General features: G+C 37.2%; 1 protein-coding gene across 1 annotated transcript; it reads left to right on the plus strand.

Moving 5' to 3' along the window:
• Nucleotides 1–6,148: 6,148 nt before the first annotated feature.
• On the plus strand, nucleotides 6,149–21,360 carry HSD11B1 (hydroxysteroid 11-beta dehydrogenase 1). Its single transcript, XM_014054425.2, has 6 exons — nucleotides 6,149–6,475; nucleotides 7,115–7,245; nucleotides 12,201–12,312; nucleotides 15,230–15,415; nucleotides 17,884–18,027; nucleotides 20,416–21,360. The coding sequence occupies exons 1-6, from the start codon at nucleotides 6,388–6,390 to the stop codon at nucleotides 20,634–20,636; spliced, it is 882 nt and encodes a 293-aa protein (XP_013909900.2). The 5' UTR covers nucleotides 6,149–6,387; the 3' UTR covers nucleotides 20,637–21,360.
• The last annotated feature ends 1,572 nt before the right edge of the window (nucleotides 21,361–22,932 follow it).

Here is a 22,932-nt window from a genome sequence, read left to right on the forward strand (position 1 = left end):
GCCCTCCCCCCATTTACCCCAACCCAATGTCCAATCTCAAACTCCCAAAGGTGTCATGTGGAGCACATCTTCAAGTGGCCTCATTCAGCTGGTATGCAGAGAAGGTTGGCTTTGACCAAGCCCAACTTCATCTATATTTTGACATCTTAGCTAGAGTTCCAGTTCATCGATGTCTCCTTTCTGTATTTCGCACTTATCATTTCCCTCCATTCTCGATTTGCTGTCAGTGTCAACAATTTTCACTTTCATATGTCTCTGTGATTATTTTGAACTCTGTCTTCAAATTTCATCATTGTTTTATAAGTATTCTCAACTCTTCATTCCATACTTTCTGTATTTTGATCTATAATTTCAAGTCTCCTTTCAATTCCCTCTGTGATTAAGACTTCTAGCATAATTCTTTGCAATGTTAGTCCCTTTTCTTCTTCATATTGTGCCATTTTTCCAGGTTATAAACACTGCCACTAAAACATCCAAGGCTTTTGCTAGGTTTCAAACAAATTCAGTAAAGTTTTTCAGGTCAAAGCTTTCTCTTTCCTTCAAAGGAACACCTGTATAAAGAAGACGTTTTCCACTGACCCTTTCAGTAAACAAAGCCAATAGCTTTGTAATATCAGATGTTGCCAAGCCTCTAGCCTCTAGATGGCAGTGTTACATTTTTTCCTCTCTTTTTGCCTCTCTTTTTAAGCTCCGAACTTCGGAAGAGAAGAAAAAAATGTTTAAAGATTACGATCTGGCCGACCCCTGCGAGGAAAGAAACTTTTAATCCATGAATACAAAAAATGGAAAAAGTATAGAGGAAGAAGGGAAAAAAAGACCAGACCAGTTTAAAAGTAAGAGGCATTTGTAAAAAGTCCATCCATAGAAAACAAACAAAATTAAAGTGAAAAAGATAACATGATAGTTTTAAACCAGGGTTAATTCGCCGCTTGCTTTCTTCTGTCTTCAATTTTATTTTAACTCTAAGTCTTTTGGGTTTTCTCTTCTCTAATAATAAAGATTTTTCTCACCATTTCAACACACTGTCTCTCCTATTCTGCTTCTGTTTCAGGGGTCCGTCCCAACCTTCTGCAGCCATGGCTGCTTCTCTCGTAGCCAGCAAAAAGAGCTTTTTCCTGGATCAATAAGAGTCTTTGTGATGCCCCTGAGATCAGCAGGACGTGCCCTTCTCTATCACCATTCCTTCAGAACAGTTTAGATCCAAAAGGATCATCCAGCAACAGAGATATTGATGGCAATCCTGGAACCCCAAGATTGTATGTCATGTCGTAGTGACGCCCCACCTCTCAAACTGTTAGATTCTTGATGTTCTGTAAGTGTGGTTGTTTTCTTGCAGATGTAAAAAGAACTGAAGATGTCACCTAACTTGGTGATGAAGGAATGCAAGAAAGCAACCAATTTCAGAGAACATCCAGGGCATCTCAGATTAACCCTGTGTCACTCATTGACAGGGGATGAGATGAAGATAATATCATGAGGACATTATAGGAAAAAAAGATCCCTTCAGGACAAGTTTACATAATATTCAGGTGCAATCTTAAAATAATACAATAGGATGCATATGTTTTTATTATCTAGTTCCTTTAACAAGTATTTTCTCTTTAAAGAAAGTTATATGACCAAAGTTAAGAAGTTGCAAAATAAACAGAATGCTGGTTTTATGTACAGCAATTATATTGCAATTTCTTTAGCAGAGACTTGAAGAACGAATCCATATCAAAGAATACAGTTTTTTACATGAGACCATGAACAAATTTGGGTGGAGGCAGTATAATCTGTGCAGGGAGTTGTAGAATTGAGGTGAGATAGTATATTTGGTTGTTTATTATAAACAGTGAAGATGAGCATAAGCAAAAAAAAAACCTTTATTATTTTTAAACAATCTCAAATATTATGAAGTATTATGTTCCAACATACTCACAAAGATAATTGAAATGTACTTCCTATCCCCTGTATAGTGATTATAGCAATAGATTTAGTGGCAAAATAATTTTGGACATGGGATTGGTGGAATTTTACTACATGTACACCATGTTAATCATTTCTTAAGAACTGTAATACTGCCAGGACCAAATGTCATTTTGTTAATTTGTAAACATTCTATCTTTCCCCAGAGTTACTTTCCTAGTTCTCTCTGTACTCATTTTATCATAAAACCACCTTTTGAGATAAGATGGGCTGAGAGATTCACTGGCTCCAAGTCACCTAATGACAGTTGTGGGTTTCAATATTTTTTAGAACCTATTCTGTGGGTGTGGTCTATTTTGTAGGCATGGCTTGGCAGTCATGTGACTGGGCGGGTACGGACAACTTGACATCACTCATGCACTCTCAGTCACATGACCACCACACCAAGCCATGTGGCAAAATTTTTAGGACTCCTATGAAGAGGGGGGGAGGGGAAAACCTTCCAAAAATAGACAATTGGAGGACTAAGGGCCAAAATTAGGGAGATTAGAGAAGGCAGGACAGAGGGGAATCCAATGGAAAGCTATCACATGTTGGAGAAAGAACTTTGGGAGATTGGAGGAGGCAGGACAGAGGGGAATCCAATAGAAAGCTATCACATGTTGGGGAAAGAACTTTGGGAGATCGGAAAAGGCAGGATAGAGGAGAATCCAGTAGAAAGCTATCACATGTTGGGGAAAGAACTTTGGGAGTTCAGAGGAGACAGGACAGAGGGGAATCCAGTAGAAAGCTATTGCACGCTGGGAAAAGAACTTTGGGAGTTCAGAGGAGACAGGACAGAGGGGAATCCAGTAGAAAGCTATCACACTCTGGAGAAAGAACTTTGGGAGATCGGAGGAGGCAGGACAGAGAGGAATCCAGGACAAAGCTATCACACATTGTGGAAAGAACTTTGGGAGATCTGAAAAGGCAGGACAGAGTGGAATCCAGTAGAAAGCTATTGCACGCTGGGAAAAGAACTTTGGGAGTTCAGAGGAGACAGGACAGAGGGGAATCCAGTAGAAAGCTATTGCACGCTGGGAAAAGAACTTTGGGAGTTCAGAGGAGACAGGACAGAGGGGAATCCAGTAGAAAGCTATCACACTCTGGAGAAAGAACTTTGGGAGATCGGAGGAGGCAGGACAGAGAGGAATCCAGGAGAAAACTCCTAAGCTTGCCACTGCTGTCTGGTGGATTATGCTGCTGGACCTCTCCATGCTTCTCTGTTCACCACCTCCACTTCCAGGTATGGGACTTGGCACCGAATTGGGCTAGGATAGTGCGGATGGGTGGGGGGAGCGAGCGATGGAGCTGCTTCAGGACAGGTAGGGGTGAGTGAGTGAGCGACAGGGCCAGGGCAGGCATTCCGGAAGTTACTTCCGGGTCCACCGGTCGAATCTCTCACCGGATTGGTAAATTTCACCATCCAGTTCTCCCGAGCTGGTGCAAACCGGCAGAAACCCACCACTGCCTAGTGACCTTACATAGCTGGATTTCCATAACCATAAACTACATGATCATCTTGGAGAAGGTCTATTCATGTGGCTTTTTAGATTATGAACTGACTTAATAGCACCTAATCAAATAAACAAGCAATGCTGATTTATAATGTTGCGCAGTGGTGAACAGTCTGCAAATCTAGGGTAACATTTGTTCCTAAAGTTAATTTAATGCATATCTTTGTTTAATTTCAAAATCCTCTATGTAAGAGACCATAGGTGCTGTTTGGGAAATTTCCAGGAAGGAAAAAGGGAGATCCCATCCAATGTTGACTCTGGTCTGATTTACTGATTACTTCAACCCCACGCCTGCATAGTTCTACAGATTTTCTCTGAGGAAGAAATATCCTAACTAATGCAGTACAGAATTATTTGAGCTGTTAAAACTGGGGTTAAACATTTAAAAATTTCCATTGCTTGATAATAATATTGTTTAATTTTTGGCTTATTTTTATTGTCAGACCTTGGCATAAATCATACAAAAGTGATCCAAGAACAACAGCTAGAGATCATTAAGCATAGCCATCATTGGCAGCACTGCACATAGAAATGACTTAATAATTAATGTGAAATTTCAAGTTTACAATATTTTTTTTTTAATTATTATCTGACCTGTATCTCTCTGTTCATGGCCATTGGGAATCTGTGCAGAGAACAGCTCTTTTAGTGTTAATTTTTCAGCAGTTAATTATTCCAAATGCAGTAATATATGCTCCTCCTTTCTTAAATACTTTTTAACTTGATTTTGGCAGACAGAATTCCTCAGAGGAGGAGTAAACTGTGGAAAGATGTACTTTACACTAGACACCTTTATATGCTTAAACTCCTATCAACATTGTTTTTACTTCAAAATACTGATTTTAATTCTGTGTTATTTCTCCAAAATTCTGTAAGTGAGTCTTAGCTGGGGCCAAGTCTTCTCTAGCACCATTGTGGAGTTGTGTCCCAATGACTTGTAATGAGACTTACTCTAATCTCTAGTGCTGTCAAGGAAGAATTAAATCTAGGCTGTGGGAAATTTAAGAAAACATTTGCCACAGAAAAATAGTATTGCCTTCATTAGCACTTTACATTCAGAGATTTTTGATACTACAAATAGCTCTTGACTTACAATGGACCCACAAAAGGGACTTAGACCTGGTTTTGAAGTTCTGATGTCGCACACACACCCATGGTCACATGACTGCATTTTGAACACTCAGCAACCAGTCACATTTAACGTTGCAATCACATGTCTGTGATTTATGGTTTTGCCAGAAACTGGCATTTACCTCCAGTTTCTGGCAAAAACTGGCAATAGTGAATAATGGGTTTGCTTAACAATCATGACAGTTGCTTAACTACTGTGGCATTCTCTGTCACAATCAGTGACACGGTAGTCACTTAATGACCACTGCAAAAAAAGGTCAGAAAAACAATTCAGATCACATGGTGATCCACATTACCACCATCACAAGATATGACTATAGTTGCCAGGTGTAATACATCTTGTAGTAGGTTCTGTAGCTTGATTAAGTTTTAAATAATAAAGGAATATTTTCTTTCCTTCAGTAGTTACTCATAACCAAACCAGCCATTTCTCTCAACTATAGGCATATCTCCAATTGTATGTAACCACAGCCCCATCAAGCCTTTGCAGCCACTTTCTTTCTGCTGTGATTCCATGGTATAATCTCCATTTCTTCCTCAACCATCGACAGAAACAATTTAAAGTTGTGCTTGACTGAACTGGTTTTAAAACAGTTCTGATACCATCCAGTGAGAGCCTCAAGAGTTATAAAACCCATTAAGCCTTGCCAGCCATTTCCTTGGAAGAAGTCAGGCGAGAGATGATAGGAATCGGCAAAATGGAGGTCAGCAAAGATCATGTTAGTATAATTTTCTGCCAGCTCAAGTGAGGATACTTGGCACTTTGACTTAGAAATGGAAAAAGATGTAAGAGTTGAGGTTGCATTCATTTGTGGCATTTTTGATCAGAGACATCTGCAGTGATGGTCTTTGAAGATATAGCTGAGCAATCAAAGTCCCAGTCTTTTTCACAAGCATACAGTACATGTGACTCATATTATAAAGAGATAGGCTTCCACAATTTTGAAGCCAATGCCTTGTTTTACTGTGGATGTCCTTGTTTCGAATTGATTTCTCCAGCACTCTGCCATGAATACCATGGCATACCATATTAACATAGCTCTGTCTTAAAAATTTTCCATAAGCAAAACCAGTTTAGCAGTTAAAATCCTTATTAGTTAAGGGAAACAAACAAACAAGCATATTAGAAAGACTATGGAACATGTTAATATGGTAAGCACCTAGCATTTTTAGATACTCATTGCCAAGTACTGTAGGTAGGACAACTTGGCACAGATATTCGAAACTGATCTAAATTCACAAAGCAGCATGTGTCTCAATTCGTTTTCATCAAACTGTTGTATATTCTTCATGTATTATGCTCAGCTTCTGTGTTGTATGTATTCTGCAAACATTGGGGAGCAACGGACATAATCCTTTTTGTACGAGAACCTCCTGCTTCAAGTGGAGTTTGTGTCTCGAAAAGAAATGATTTTAAGAAACAAAGAAAGGCAAAGCAAGAGCCTACCTGGAATTGGCAGTTTAGGGTTGTCTCTGAGTTGAAATTTGAAGCTTTTCAGTAAAGACACACCTCTTTCAGGGTGTTATGCAAACTAAAGGACAGAAAATGCAACAGCTAGAATCCATAGTTATGCTGTCATTTAGTCAGTTTATCAGTCGACAAAAAATTAGGAGGCTTGCAATGATGCAACCATTGGCCTTAATGCCCTGAAATTGTCTGAGAGCTGGATTGTTAGGAAAGTTACTTTCTCCACACTAGCAGTTTTTTGCAGCATTAACATTGTTCCTGCTCTTTTTCCTTTTTTTTTAACCCTCTGCTTTTCATGCATGATTATTTTCTGACTACAGTGGGATGAATCTGCGGCAAAAGATTTTGATTCCTTTAGTAGGAATGGTCTTGGCCATTTATTTTTATTCAGGAAAGGAAGAGTTTAAACCTGGTAAGTTATTTGAAGTAAAGGTATTTTTGAATTAAAAGGAGAGGCAGGAGAAAAGAAAGGACCCTTGCTTTTAAAAACACACAAACTGGTTCAGAGCCTAAAATGAATCTTGCCTTGGTCATGAATGGCTTTACTTAGAAGCTTCTACAAGCCATACTTGCCACAGGCAAGTAGGTTTTTTTTCCCCAGCAAGCAGGTAAGTTGGGAAATATCGGGGTGGGAGGGTTGTTTTTGTTCTTTGAAGGATTTTGATATTCTATCTGTTCAAAAGGGATTTTTGCTTGTGAAAAGTTCCTGAAAAACAAGGGAAAAAAATACTTGTATGATAGTTTTAACAGCTTTTGAACCTGAAATGCACGAAATGGGTTAAAACTAATGCCTAATTATATTGCGGGAAAGAGAGAAAGACAGAGTGGGGGAGTAAAAATTATTTTGGTGTTATTTTATGCTCCTTTGGAATGCTAGTAATTCTTGTTTCTGCTGCTTTCTTGTGCATTGTACTGTTATGACTAATAACTGATGAAGGCTGGAATTGCTGGTTATCCTCTTATAATCTTTAATGTTATGTGTTTATTGGGGGAATGGGAACCTATTTAATGTCAGCTTTATAAAATGTGATTCTTGCATCTTATTCTCTAGAAATGTTGAAAGAGAAGAGAGTGATTGTTACCGGGGCTAGCACTGGAATTGGTGAGCAGATAGCATACCACCTAGCACAGATGGGTTCTCATATCCTGATTACTGCACGGACAGAAGCCCGGCTCCAGCAAGTAAATATTAAATATTCATTTATTCCACTATATAATTACACTCACAAGCTCTCATACACTGAAAGGGTTAAGAGAGAGACAAAGAACACTCTCCCTCAAACTGAGAATGAAAATTAATTCTTCAAACCAGAAAGAAGCAAGGAGATAACTGCCACCATTCATAGGTGACTCTTAATGACATTTTTCCTTCTTTGGCTGATTAATGGCGTCAGACTGTATTATACCTTCAAATCCCAGGGATAAGGAAAGATAACTGCTTCATCTAATATGGAGAGTCAGAGCAAGATCTCTGATGCTATTCCTTCTCTGCCTGTGGTGAAATGCCATTTGATCTCTCCCTATGATTTTAGAAAGCAGGCATGACAGCATAGTCCAATGGGCTGGTCAAATGGATAAAGTCACAAACATATGAGAGAGGGGGGAGAGGGAGGGAGGGAGAGGGAGGGAGGGATAGGGAGGGAGGGAGAGGGAGGGAGGGAGAGGGAGACAGAGAGAGAGAGGGAGAGGGAGAGGGAGGGAGGCGCATAATCATAAGAAGGGAGGGAGGATGATTAAACATTAATATTTGGGAGAGATTTAAAATTTTAAATTGTGGATCCCTGGTTTTATAGTTTATTATCAGCAGCATGTGAGTATGTTTGCACATATTTAAGTATGTGTGTCTGTGTGATTGTATGTCCAGCCATGCACCTGATAAAAATGTAGTGGATATCTTCTGAAAAATGTATCCTTTCCTGCTGATTCAAGATTACAGTAGGTGGACGACACTTTATTTTGGTACAAAGAAGGGACCTGAATTAGTTTTTGAACATGGAATAGATATTCATTCAAAACTTCCCAATGCTTTGCAAACATTCTCGTTCCATATATATGCCAGATACTACCTATCTGGACAGCATACTGCTTATCTGCCTTTCTGGAAGAAAAAAACCTGACCAGAATATCTAAAAAAGTATACCTGAAGGCAAACTCAAAATTAAGTTCAGAACTACAAGCCCAGGCTATCTCTAAAACTGTTACCATATGTTTGATTTGAGATCATAGACTGAGTATACACATCTACACACAATATTTTGCAAAGCATTTGTTTTTTGCCACTGCCCTCTAGAGACAGAGAGAGGTTGCAGCATCAACTAAAATAAGTTGGAGCATGCTTAGAGTTAGCCTGTGTCCTTATGTATACATATTTTTGAGATGAACATGTTCTATCAACATTTTTCCAGCTGTAACCATGACATTCCTATGAAATCTAGAAGTTGGCATTTGTTACTTTATGAAGAAAGGAAAGGATGGGAAGATACATCATAGTCCAAAGTACTGCTCATGATTCATATTCCTTTATGATTCAGATCTGTCTTGTTTTTAACTTTATTAATTTATTTATGAACTTGAGATATAGCAGACGAGGCACAGGAAAGTGGCTAGACGTGATTGATGACTCAAACAGTCAGACCTATCCTATTCCTATGGCAGTATTCCTTCTATGATAGGTAGATATGCTTCCAGGTAGTGACATGCTGAAGAGGAAGACCAATGGAAGTCAGAGAATTCAGCCTGTCTCTTTGCTTATCAATTGTTGTATATCTTTGTACAGGGCAGCACAATGTGAATCAGAGCCATAGAATCTACATAGTGAGTGGCAAAGAGGCCAGTATTTTCCATTGATTCAGGACTAGATTGTATTGTATGGCACTTTATTTTGGCACAAAGAAGGGACATGTAGTAGATATTCATTCAAGACTTCTCAGCCCTTTGCAAATATTCTCGATATATGTATGTATGTATGTGTGTGTGTGTGTGTGTGTGTGTGTGTGTATGTAGGTATGTATGTGTGTGTGTATATGTATGTATGTATGTATGTATGTATGTATATGTATGTATATGTATGTATGTATGTATGTATGTGTGTATATATATATATATATATATATACACACACACACACACACACACACACACACACATACACACACGGTTATTCGGGTTTTCTCCTGAATAAATTTGAAAGTTTCTTGGCGACGTTTCAATGAAGTCTCATTCGTCATCTTCAGGCTGGTTTGCTCAGCTTTGTGCTTCTAGGAGCAATGTGAGATCGCAGCTGTTTCTTCCTTTTAACTGCCAGTGGGGATGGGAGCTGATTGGGTGGGAGCTTGGCTGTGTTGTGATTGGGTGGAGGTGTGTTCTGATTGGTTGAGGGGGTTGTGCTCGGCTTAGTCTAGGTTGCCGGGGGATTTGAGGTGGTGAGCTGCGTTGCTGTGGTTTGGCTTCGTGTTTGTGGCTGTGCCAGGTCTTCATGGTGGGTGTCAGTCTGCTTCATGTATGGAATGGAGGGGTCTAAAGTGGCTAATGATGCAGCTGCGGTTTGGCTTCTGGTACTTGGTCGTGCCTCATCATCAGTGTGGGTTTGAGCCTGCTTTCTGCATGGATGTGTGGTGGTGACATCCTGTGTGGCTCTCGTGAGTGTGGGTCTGGTGTCATTCCTCATGTTTGGAACTCTATCTAGAACTTTTCTATCTCGATGACTTCTCTGATTATTCTATTGTTAAAGGGTTCAGCTTTTGCGATAGTTCTGGTCTTTTTAAAGTCAATTTCATGTCCTGTGGTTTTAAGGTGTTGGACCAGGAAAGAAGTTGGTTCCTCTTTTCTGACTGCGTTCAATGCGTGCACTTATTCTTCTGTTGGTTTGTCCAATGTATGTGGAGCGGCAGGTGGTGCATGGGATTTCATATACCCCTTGATTTTCTAACTCAATTTTGTCTTTGGGGTTTCTTAGGATGGTGGATATTTTTTGGTTTGTGCAGAATGCCATCTTGATGTTGTGTTTGTGGAGGATTTTGCTGATTTTGTCTGTGGTGCCTTTTATGTATGGGAGGAGGGCTTTTCTGATTTCTTGTTCTCTGTCTTGGATTTTAGTGGCGGTTTCTTTTTGGATTAGGTTGGTAATCTTATTTCTTTGGAATCCATTGGATGTCAGTACGTTAGTGAGAGTGTGTAGTTCAGTTGTTAGGTGTTGTTCATCAGCTAAGCGTTCAGTTGTGGAGATGAGTGTCTTGGCTATGGAGTTGATCTGATCTTCGCCAAGACACTTCCAAATTTATGTGGGAGAAAACCCGAATAACCAAAGACATACATACAAACACCCGCAAAAACCTCAGAAAACATTATATATATATATATATATATATATATATATATATATATATATATATATATATATATATATATATATATATATATATATATATATATATATATATATATATATGTTATATTTATGCTGATAAATAAATAAAGGGAGACTAGTATAGATCTATTTCAAGCTATTTAGCTCTCATCAGCTAGCCATACCCAAGATTTGATGAGATTTTGATGAGAGCTAAATAGCTTGAAATAGATCTATACTAGTCTCCCTTTATTTATTTATCAGCATAAATATAACAAATGTAACAAAAAAGGCAACAGTAAAAAATATTGGGTTTCTGTCTGTATGGTCTCTTGTGACGAGCCTAATGACAGAGAGTGGAAGTGTGACCTTCCTCCCATACTTGGGCATACCAGGGGTTGTGACTTTAAGTATATATATATATATATATATATATATATATATATATATATATATATATATATATATATATATATATATATATATATATATATATATATATATATATATATATATATATATATATATATACATACATACATACATACACACACACTATAACTTTATTAAGACTCATATATCTTTGCCAGAAATTCTTTATTTCTCAGTGCTATTACTTTCGCCCATCCTATTCAGTCATGTTTTCTTAGCCTTCCCCAAATTCATGCACTCTCAATGGATTGACTGGGAATTATAGAAGTTCAAATCCAACACATTGGATGGAGATCTCTCTCTCTCCTCCATCCAATCTGTTGTATTTGAAATTTCATAATTCCCAGTCAATCCATTGAGAGTACATGAACTTGGGGAAGGCTGAGATTTTAAAAACATGACTCAATAGGGTGGGTGAAAGTAAAAGCACTGAGAAATAAAGAATTTCTGGCAAAGATATATGAGTCTTAATAAAGTTATAGTAAAGACAGAAGTAGGAGGAGGAGATTGTTTAATGGAAAACATATTGTCTCTCCCTTGCATGATCACTGCTGATCTCAGTAGATAGACACAGACACATAGAGAGACTGAGACAAAGAAACAAAAGAAAGAGAGAGAGAGAGAATCTGAACATCTAAAGAAAAAATATTTTTCTTCAACTCACTGTTGACTATTGGCTTTAGTTAAAGCAATGCAAGCAGACTTTCAGATAAAATCTATCCAATCCTCCATGTCTATCAGAAAATGCACAGGTTTTGCTGGGCTTTCTAAGAAACCTGTGTCAATGAAAAGTGGAACATTTCCAGGTGAGACTTTGAAATTAGTCACTAAGTTCAAATCTTTAGTATATTTAGCCAATAACAATTTATTTTGGAATACCAACCTCTTTGTAACAAAGATCAATACATCATCAATTCAATATTACATATAACTAGTTTATTTTTTTATTGTACCTGAATTTAAGGGAAAATATGTCAGATATTTACAGAATATGGTTACTGGAGTAACGTTCCATGGTTTCAAATGACTTTTTTAGAATTATAAATCTAGCATGACTACCAAAAGAAGTGCTGCAAATGCAATATTTAAAATGTTTTTTGGTGGGAGAATGGGATTGTACATCAAAAAGCTGAAAATGCTATCAGCTGAAATTGTTAATGAGGTGGTTTTTCTAGTGGAAATTCCCCACTGATAATGTTGATCCAATAAGTACATTTAAAATGTGCTCTTAAAATATTCTCATAAATTGGATTGTTCAGTTGCTTCTTTGCAGATACTGGTATTTGATTTAATAAATTTGAGTGCAAAGAGTTTTAAAGAGGAATATCTACTAATTTTACTTTTCTGTTTGCTTTATTAGGTGGTTGCTCATTGTTTAGAGTTGGGTGCAGCATCTGCCAGGTACATTAATGGCAGTATGGAAGATATGAACTTTGCTCAAGCAGTGGTGAAGAAAGCAGAGGAATTATGGGGTATGTTGACCTTATTAGAACATGAGATGGTTCCAGTATCCTATGTCTAACTAATTAGATGCTTCCAAAAGCCCAGAGCTAGGGATTAGAATGTGAAGACAGTCACCTTCTGTAATTTACATTTAGTGGTTCATCATGATTAATAACTATTGAATGAGCTATCCTCCTTGCCTTTGTCTTTTCAGTGCTCCCTCCAACTCCAAAACCCTAGTATATTCCAGCTAAGTAAGCATCAGTACGCTAGCTAGAAATAGGAATTGACACAATCAAATCCAAGACATAGGTATATGTCCAATTAACAGATGAAGTTAAGTCTGTTCCAAGTTGTAAAATAAAATCTTTTTTATGATGACCATAAGGGTGAGATAAATTTGGACAGGCTTTCAAAACTGATGGCAGCAATTTAAGGTGGGTCAGGTGAAGAAGCTGGCATAGCCAGGATTCCCTGATGTTCTTTATTGTATTAAAGTAGAGTAACAGAATCTTGAAAGCCTGTTTCTCTGTTCTCCCCCCCCCCAAAAAAAAAACCTCAGATATATTCTGAGTTTCCTTCTCACACTTTTCTCTTTTTCAGGATTGTGTAATCTTTTCAGCAACTCCCAACCCCCTTTCATGGCTTGTTCAATACTTCCTTATTTCAAGTTGAAAGCTACACTGCCCAGCATGTTGTATAACTACATAACAGCACTGTTGTTTCTAGATTGCATCTCTGCACTTTTTATCACAAACACATGCTTAAGTTCTTCTGCTCTTAATTCTTCCTGGTCCATGGACTTGGGAAGGGATGTGTGTGTACTCCTGTTCTCTTTCTACCACTATCTCAGAGGCAGGACAGCATCTTTCTTTCAAAGTTGCTAGAATCTTTCTATTCTCTTTCTCATCTTCTCAACATCTAAAGGTATCAGTAGACTGGCAAAATTCTTCTTAAGCACTTGGAACAATGCAGCAATGTGTCTTGCGAATTCTATAAGTTAATAATGTGTGTTAGTAGAGCAGTGAGGTGGCCTAGTGGTGAAGACACTTGCTTCCCACTCAGAAGGTTGAGAGTTAGAGGCAGATGTTTCTCTCACAGGGTGCAAAGAGAAAATATCAGCTGCAAACTCTGTGTAGGTGTCAGGAAGGGCATACAGCCAATATATATTCAGCCCCATTCAGCCACCCAACTCTACTTTGAATTAAGCGATTACAGGGTCATAAAAAGAAAAAATAATAATGATGTGTGTTAACAAGTACTACCCTTTATCTGCCCTTAAATCGATTTGAATATCAGATTTTAATATAATGAGAGAAATGGTGGGAAGCTTTATTTCCCTAAAATATCTTACTTTGCCCACCCCAGAAGTAAAAATTTACACATATTTATTTATAGCATGCATGCTTAAGTTGCCATTTCTTTTAGCATTTTAACCCTTAACTAATTTTAAAACTATTGTCAACAGTACACCTTACTATGTGAATGGGAAATAAAATAATTGACCAATTATCACCAGACTTTTATTGATCCCAACCCTTTATTATAGATCATGTCATTTCTTGAGGCTTTGGATCTTCTGGAGGGAAAGATATTTAAGAGATAAGCATGGAATATTTTTTCTTAAAAATTAATACCACTAGGGCAGGTTTTTGATTTCTAGTTTACTAGGTTTGTTAAATTTACATTTTATTTTAGTTATTATATTAAAATATAACATACATTTGCTTTTGTTTCTCAGTAAAGCTTGAAACAAGACCTTCAATCTTTCTAGCATTAAATTAACCTGAATGCCCTCAGTTGCTAAAATGTACAATTAATTTCATAGAAGCTTTTGTGATTTGGTAACTTCTGCTTTGGCTGACAGACTCACCTGAACCATGGATCTTCCTAGCTAGAAGCAATCTCAAGTTAATTTATTTTCCTTGTCTATGCCCCCAATCACAACTTTCCCTTTTTCAATGATACAAAGTTCATAAATCAACATCTCATCTTGAGCATTGTTGAATTCTAGTACACTATCATTACGCTATGATAGAGTAGAGAAGCTAGATTTAGTGCAATAACAATCTTGGAGATCATTACATTGTCAGAAATAGAAAATTAAAAAAAATCTAACATCTGCAACTGCTTTCCTACGCTCCCATGGACTAAATGTATGGACTAAATTCTATTAATGTTATACTGGAATTCCCACTATGTCATAAGGAAACTTGTATAAATATTGATAAGTCCTTTTTCATACTAAATCTGAGAAAACAATCCTCCAAATTTGTTCTCAGCCCTAATCCTTCACAGCTTCCTAGAAGGAAAATGTTTTGCTTTCCCCTCTACTACTTGAATATTTTATTTTCCCTGGTGACCCTCAGGTGAGTTTCAAGTGTTGTTAGATGAACCATTCATGTATTGGTTTATTTCCATTCTAATAGGACCTCTCAACTATGTATTTGTGTGATTCATATATTATTTATGACAGGGGCCACCAAGTTTTTGGGAACCTTTCTGCAGGTTCCATGCAGAAAGGTTTTTCCTCAGACTGAGGGGGCATGGTTTAGCATGCTGCCTACATCCCATGAAAGGGGCTTCACTTGTTTGTGCGGCCCAGTTGCTGGCATGCCATGGACTAATTCCAATCCATGGACTGGAGGTTAAGGACCCCTGTTTTAAGGAATGGTCACTATCTCTTTGTTTTTTTGTATAGCATATGCTCAAGAACTGCTTTATAAATAAATATCACAATAATTTAGGATTACCAAATAAGTAATATAATTGCAGAAAAGTATGAGGAATTAACTGGAACTTTGTCCTGAAATCTTCTAATATAAAGTAAAGACCAGATCAAAGTATGTAGTTGCCCAATACTGCAGCCAAAATATTTGATCACAATGATATTTTGCCTTTATCTGCAAACCTAGTATAACCAGATATTTTATCTTTCCTTTACAGGAGGTCTAGATATGCTGATTCTGAATCACATTGGCAAGTCCTACTTCCATTATTTCAATAGGGACATTGAAGATGTGCAAAAACTTCTGAACATCAATTTCCTAAGCTATGCAACGATGTCAGTTTCAGCTCTTCCCATGCTTAAGAGCAGTGGAGGAAGCATAGTAGTTGTTTCATCTTTGGCAGGTGAGCATTAATTCATGAGTACAACGATCTCAGAATCTTAAAGCTATTACAAATGTTATTGATTTTCCTGTTATTAGAATTACTTATGATTTGACTGTTATACTCATATGTCTGCAAGCTTAAATGACTACAGTTTATATGTATCCCACCTTCCTTTTCTAATATGCATAATTATTCTATGAGGTGATCAAATCACAATTTTAATGCATTTTTGCAGTTGAGATATTTCATATTAGAGGAAGAAATGATTTCTGAAGCTTCTACAGGTGCTTGTTCTTGAACCATAATAAAAGTTAGAATTTTTTTCACAAAAAAGATTCTAGCATATATTATTTTTTATAATATGTTAGATATATTCTGTTGGCAGATCCATACTCAAGTGTCTGGTGTTCTTCAGAGTTTGTTACTAAGTTGCCTAAAGAAATAAAAGTCAGAAATGGAAAGGAAATGTTTTCTTTGCATCTCAGTTCAATATATTTAAGAAAATAATGTCTCAAGGAAAGTTGGCTGTGTCACATATGAATTTGGGGCATCGCTAGATAAGGAATCAAAAGTGAGTTTTAGGAAGAAAAAAGCAATAAATTACCTTTTTATTTATCCCAGTATAGAAGGATGAATTTCCTGTTTATTTTGAATAGAATTTATGTTGAAATTTGATTTTAAAGATTGGTTCTTTGTACTGGCTGCAAACTGACAATAAGCTGAGCAATTCTCACTCAAATTATTCACTTCTCAATTTATTTTAAAAAAAATCCATATATTCTTCCCCATTCACAAGAAACACAAGAAACAATTGAATGTAATGTTAATATGTGCTAATATCTACATGTTTTAAAATATAGGTTATCCTTGACTAATTGCCAGTTGCTAAATGATCATTCAAAATTTTAATGGCCTAGCATGACTGGTGTGAATCAGCAAGTGAAGTGAGAAAAGGGGAGAAGAAACACAATTCTGGGTTTGAATGGTAGCTGTCACAAGGTTGCTAGCCAAGGCTGTTGTGGGAAGATGAAGAGACAGCAGTTTCATTAATCCAACCTTGTATATAGGAGCTGGGAAGTAGAGGTCTGGGGAAAGACACCATCTGGGGAATGTGCTGCTAGTCTGATTAAAGAATGAAGAAAGAAGAAAAAAGGAAGGAAAGAAAAAGACTGCAAAACAGTGAATGGAGAGAAAAGTTCAAATTATATTAGCATCCGATGCAATTGGTAATTCCTGGTCCAAGGAGAAGAAAAGCCCATAGGTGGCTTCCTTGGAAGAAGGCAAGGGAAAACTTGGGGGCAAGGGATGTGGCAGCTTCATGCAAGGAGGGAATTGGTCTTTGGTGAAGCCCTGGTCTCTGGGGAAGAACTGAGAAGAAGACCCTGAGAGAAATTCTTCCCCAAACAGAGAAGCAGTAAATGTTCATGTGTTCAGGATCAACAGAGCAGATCCAAGAGAAAGTCAATCCATGCTGAGCACAATACAGTAAATCCAACCCACCAATCTCTTTATATTTCTTTTTCATAAGCCTAAAAATGTGGGTAAGGGGAGGCAAAGTGAAGGGTGGAGAAAGCAGAACTAGAAGTGATAGTCTCTGGGAGGAGACTTAGCAGGAAACCTGGCATGGAGTAAATACTAGGATTATGATGTGTATATTTCTTTTCTAAATACCTGTTGTAAATAACTTCACAAAATATAGTAGCAAGCATAAAGGCTTCCACAGTCTTTGTGTCAATTGTCACCATTGCTAAGTAAATTATCTTTTATTTTACTGTATTCTAAAGAACTATGCTACATTGTTCAGTATTATTGACTCCCAACCAATAAGGACATTTAAGTATTTGGCTCCTAAGAGCCCAGCAGGGTTTCTGTGCTGCAAACCTGTCAGATAAATTACAAAGCTCTACATTTAAAAAAAAACTTCTGGAAAATTATTGTTTGTGTTATATTCTATTTTAAAATATTGACATATTTATTATAATGGGTATATACTTTTTATATAATCTCATCATGAAGCATTTATGATCAAATACAGTGATTTAAAAATATTTTTGGAAGCTTGAAACTATGAGGAAAACAAGAACGAAAACAATCAACCAATATTTATTTAGAAGAAAGGTCCTCTGTGTGCTGAAATGTTTTAATAATGGCCACTTCTCACAATTTAGGAGGAGTTGCTTTCATGACAAATAAGCTGGGTAACATTTGGATGGCCAAGGGCTGCATTTAATTTATTGTGTGGATAAGGTTTAAAGGCCATAGCAGAGTTAATGATGGTGCTGATGTATATGGGGAGGCCCACTGCTAGAGCCAAAATTCATTCTTTTGATAATTCAGGCTGCAATTAGAGTTTTTGGAAGCAGTTGATAAATGTTGAGTTCATAAATAGTATCAGTGAGGGGAAAAATGTATCTCATACATAACTAATGTTATTCTTCATGGCATAGTGTAAATTAAATGTATGATTCTAATTGTGGGATTTCTAGGCAAAATTGGCTTCCCATGGACTGTTCCTTATTCTGCAACAAAGTTTGCACTAGAGGGATTTTTCAACTCTTTGAGGCAAGAATTTGTTATGCAGAACATCAATGTTTCCATCACACTCTGCATCCTTGGACTCATCAACACAGGTACAATTCTCATTTCCACATCTGATTTTTTTTAGGTTCTGGACTTGTCAGGCTGATGCTGGCCAAGCTTAGACGATAACATTTCTTAGAATTCAAAATTATTATGAATTACTCTTAAAGTACTAACTGACTCCCTATAAACCTGTTGACACTAGAACTCCCAGGACCCTAGGCATTATGAAGAGCACAACATTGGCAAATCATCATAGATTATAAAGTCATTAAATATAAGTTCATTTTTTAAAAATTTTCCCTTAGCTCCCAAATAAGGATTAGTCCCATTACAAAAGTATATCATATCTTGGAAGGCCTCATAAATAAGGTCTGTTAACTGATTAAGAAAAGAACATGTAAGCTTTCATTTTAATGATGAAGAATCATTTTAGCAAAAACAGTTAGCTTTATCAGCCAAATATAATACATCCTCCTTTGCATTTTCTGTATATCATAATCTAGTTTTTCTGTAGTCTGAGACTTTCAGTTATGTTGAATTGAAGAATATACAGTATAAATCCAATATTTAACAATACATAATATATAAATCCATAGAGGTATCTGCAGTAGTGATTATTTCAGCCCATTTAGCTCTTCTAACATTTTTTTAACATTAACAAAAATTACATTCATTTATATTTCATAACTTTCTAGGCATGTTTATATGGATGCATTCCTAAACTTTTCTCCCTTAGATACATCTTTTATAAATGAGCCTCTTAAATGATTTATAGATTTACATACTGTAACTGTTGTGTATGTACAGTCAAACCTCTTGACTTCATTCATCTAGTGACTGTTCGAAATTACAACAACAGTGAAAAAAGTGACTTATGACCATTTTCACACTTACGGACGTTGTAGCATATCCATGGTCATACAATCAAAATTCAACTGACAAAATTGGCAACTGACTCATATTTATGACAATTACAGTATCCTGGGATCGTGTGATCCCCTTTTGTGGGGATCAAAAGTCAATGGGGAAGCCAGACTCAGTTAAAAACCTTAAAAACTGCAGTGATTTGCTTAACAATTGTGGCAAGAAAGGTATTAAAATCAGGCAAATTTACTTAACAACTGACTTGCTTAGCAAATAAATTTTGGGCTCAATTGTGGTCAGAAGTTGAGGTGCCTGTATCTGTTTTAGTAATTGCTACCGAAATCTACATCTTATCTCCCTCCCTCCCTTCCTTGTCTGTTTATTAAAAAAAATAATCCTAAGAATCTAACAACACATATTAACAAAGTATACAAGATTATATAATTAAAACCTAGAAATATACTACGTGGATATTGTACAAAAAATGACATGTAACTTTGACAAGTGCTTAGAGCTCACATAACTTGCTATCAGTCATAGTGAACAGGCTGGGAATTTCATAAAAGAAATATTTGAATTGAAAATTCCCTCCCTTAGGTTTCCAAATAATGAATCTTTAGCATATTGGGCATTATCAAGGATGGCAATTACTGGGCTAATCACACTGTAGAGCCCTAAACACAATGTTTAAATCAGTTCACTGAGTGAATCCTGAGGGGCGGGAGGACAATTTCTAAGATCATGTTTTCAACCTTGATTATAAGCATGACATATTTCTATTGTGAAATATTTTGGTGACTAAACATCATTGAAAATGGACCAATATAATTCATTGCATTTTACATTTTACTGCATGCAACATATATAGTGTGAAATCATTACTAATGCACAATTAACTTTTTATTCTTTCACAGAGATGCATGCAAATTTGAATTGATAATTATCTAGCAGAAAATAAACATGTGTTTTTCTCCTTCCATCATTTCTAGAACTCTAGAAATCCTGTTCTTAACTTTGAAAGTCCAATACTTAGATAACATTTGCACAACTCTTCATAGAACTGCTGTTGCTTGGGCTTGTTTTGCAGGAAGTGGAAGGATACATTAGACATAACCCAGAGCTGGGTTTCTACCAGTTCAGACCAGTTCAGCTGAGAAGGTAGTAACTTGGCCACTCACGCATCCAAACTAGTTTTATTGGCGGCACCATAGGCGGCGCCATCTTGTTTTTTCCTTCTGCGCAGAAGCAATTTTTTTAATACTGTGCATGCACACATACCATGCATCAAGTGCATCCCTCAGCAAACTGGCAGTAAAAGAATCTGGAACCCACCTGACATAATCCACAAAATTCATGAAACATTATTTGGAAAAACAAGGAATCTCACATGGGGGTGGGGGTAGGGGATGTATTTGTTGGATTACCAAATTATAATTTCTTATCTGTTTACTCGAAGTAGAATATATTTGAGAATGTCTTATTAAATTGAGGTGGGGGATGTAAGAACAATTCAGTACAAGATGATTTCCTCAGCAGTGAATACTTTCTAACTAACATTTTTCTACTCTTAGAATCTGCCATGAAAGCGGTATCTGGTATATACCCTATTCCACCTGCTCCAAAAGAAGAATGTGCATTAGAAATCATTAAAGGAGGCATCCTGCGTCAGCGGGAGATTTATTATAAATATATGCTTACAAAGATCCCTACACTTTTTCGAGACTGGGCTCCAGAACTCATGGATTATTTCATTCGGAAATCTTTTAATGTGGACAATCTAAACCAAGATTAATCACAATCTGTCTGTTCACTGCCTCTGCATTTTTCTTTTCTGAAATGCGAGTTAGAGTTTTCAAACTTGGCAACTGTGTGGGAATTGAAGTCTTCAGAACTTAAATTTACCAAGTTCTAAAAAAAACATTAATACAACCTATAGACGAGAATATTTGTAGTTCAGGTTTGAACTATAGGGTGCTGGGTGCTTGGTGCTCTCTGAACTTGTTTATTTTCTTGCAGACATTTTATTATCGAACTGATCTTGAGATTCACTATAGACCCCAAATCCAGTTCTGTGTCTTGGGATTTAAGACTGTCAATTATTGCAATATAGATATTTATATTCTGGAACAGGACAACATAGGTAAATGGGATATCTTAGAAAAACTCAGGTTAATGATAAATATTTTGTATGCTGTTAAACTTCATCCAGATGATTGTTTCACTTAATCTACATTCAGAACAAAACATGACGTAAAGCGAAAATTAGAGCAAAAAAGTTTATAACACAGTGCTGAGTTTAATAGTTTTGAATCAATTCCTTATGTAGATTTCTCACATAGAGAGGAATAAGTTCAAGATACCTTCTGGCTTGGACTGATAGGAGGCACTTGACACATCTAGAATTAAACATTTGGCTTAAAAAGTACATTTTTAAAAATGTTCAAAGTTTTAAAATTATTTCAAAAAATTAGTTAGAAATGTTTATAGTAATTTTATTAAAGATATTAAGTACAATTTTAATTACATTTAATGCAAACTAAATAACAAAAAAGAATAGAAGGTACAGAAAAAGGAAAATAAAAATATAAAACAATATGAGTAAAGAAAAAGAAAAGAAATATATAAAGTGTCTTTTAATCTTCATCAAATAAACTAATGTAATATTGTTTTTTTTCCACTTCTAATCATCTTAATCTTTAGTCCATTCAAATAATGTAATAGAACTTGATTTTTTCATTGTTTCTTTGTCTTCTCTTTCTTCAATTGTATCTGTCCGCCCCGTGCCAACTCAATGAAGCGGTGGACGTGATGAACCAGGGTTTGGAGGCCGTTAGGAACTGGATGAGTGCTAACAAACTGGTACTCAACCCGGATAAGACCGAGTGGCTGTTGTGTTTCCCCCCCAATAATTTGGCTAATATACCAACGCTTAGGCTGGGGGGTCAAATTTTATACCCCTCAGATAGGGTCCGCAACTTAGGAGTCCTCCTGGACCCACAGCTGACTTTCGATCACCAGCTGTCAGCTGTGACCAGGGGGGCATTTGCCCAGGTTCGCCTGGTCCGCCAGTTGCGGCCCTACCTAGACCGGGGGGCTCTCACAACAGTCACTCGAGCCCTTGTGATCTCTAGACTGGAATACTGCAATGGGCTCTACATGGGGTTGCCCCTGAAGTGCATCCGGCGACTGCAGCTAGTCCAAAATGCAGCCGCGCGAGTGATAGTGGGCGCACCGCGGTTCGCCCACGTTACACCTGTCCTCCGCGAGCTGCATTGGCTGCCTGTTGGTCTCCGGGTGCGCTTCAGGATACTGATGACCATCTTTAAAGCACTCCATGGTAGCGGGTCTGGGTACTTGAGAGACCGCCTTCTGCCGATTACCTCCCTAAATCGACCAATTAGATCGCACAGACTGGGCCTCCTCCGAATTCCATCTGCCAGTCAATGTCGACTGGCGACCACACGGAGGAGAGCCTTTTCTGTTGCCGCCCCGACCCTGTGGAACGAGCTCCCCATGGAGATCCGTACCCTCACCACTATCCAGACCTTCCGCGCAGCCCTCAAGATCTGGCTCTCCCAGCAGGCCTGGGGATAGGTTTCCAATTACCCGCCCGAGTGTTTGATCGCTGAATGAAAGTTGTGTTTTATTATTTTTTCTTTGTGCACATATTGTTTTGTTTTTGACCTTGCACCCCCCTCCCCTGTGGTTGTAAGCCGCCCTGAGTCCCCTCAGGGAAAAGGGCGGCATATAAATCCCAATAAAACCTTAAACCTTCACATGAGTTCTTCAAAACTTTAAGAAACCACTTTTGCAAATCTAATATAGGAAAAATATTCAAATTGCTTTCTTGATTTATTGTTTGTATGTCACTTTTAGTTATTAAAATATCATCAAGTTTCTCTTGTATGTCCATCTTTTTCCATGTCAATCTTGTAGCCTGTCATTTGTAAATCCAGTTACAACTCAGTCTTGTCAGGTAAAATTTGCTCCTCTTCCTTTTCTTTCCATCTTTTAGACACAGTCTCTCCATAGAAACATATGTCTCTGTTGACACTATTAATACTAACTTTTGTTTCCATTTTTCAAAA

Source organism: Thamnophis sirtalis, unplaced genomic scaffold (genome assembly GCF_051295495.1).
Source record: "Thamnophis sirtalis isolate CommonGarterSnake01/CBP01778 unplaced genomic scaffold, rThaSir2_p1.2 scaffold_7, whole genome shotgun sequence".
Taxonomy (NCBI): Eukaryota; Metazoa; Chordata; class Lepidosauria; order Squamata; family Natricidae; genus Thamnophis; species Thamnophis sirtalis.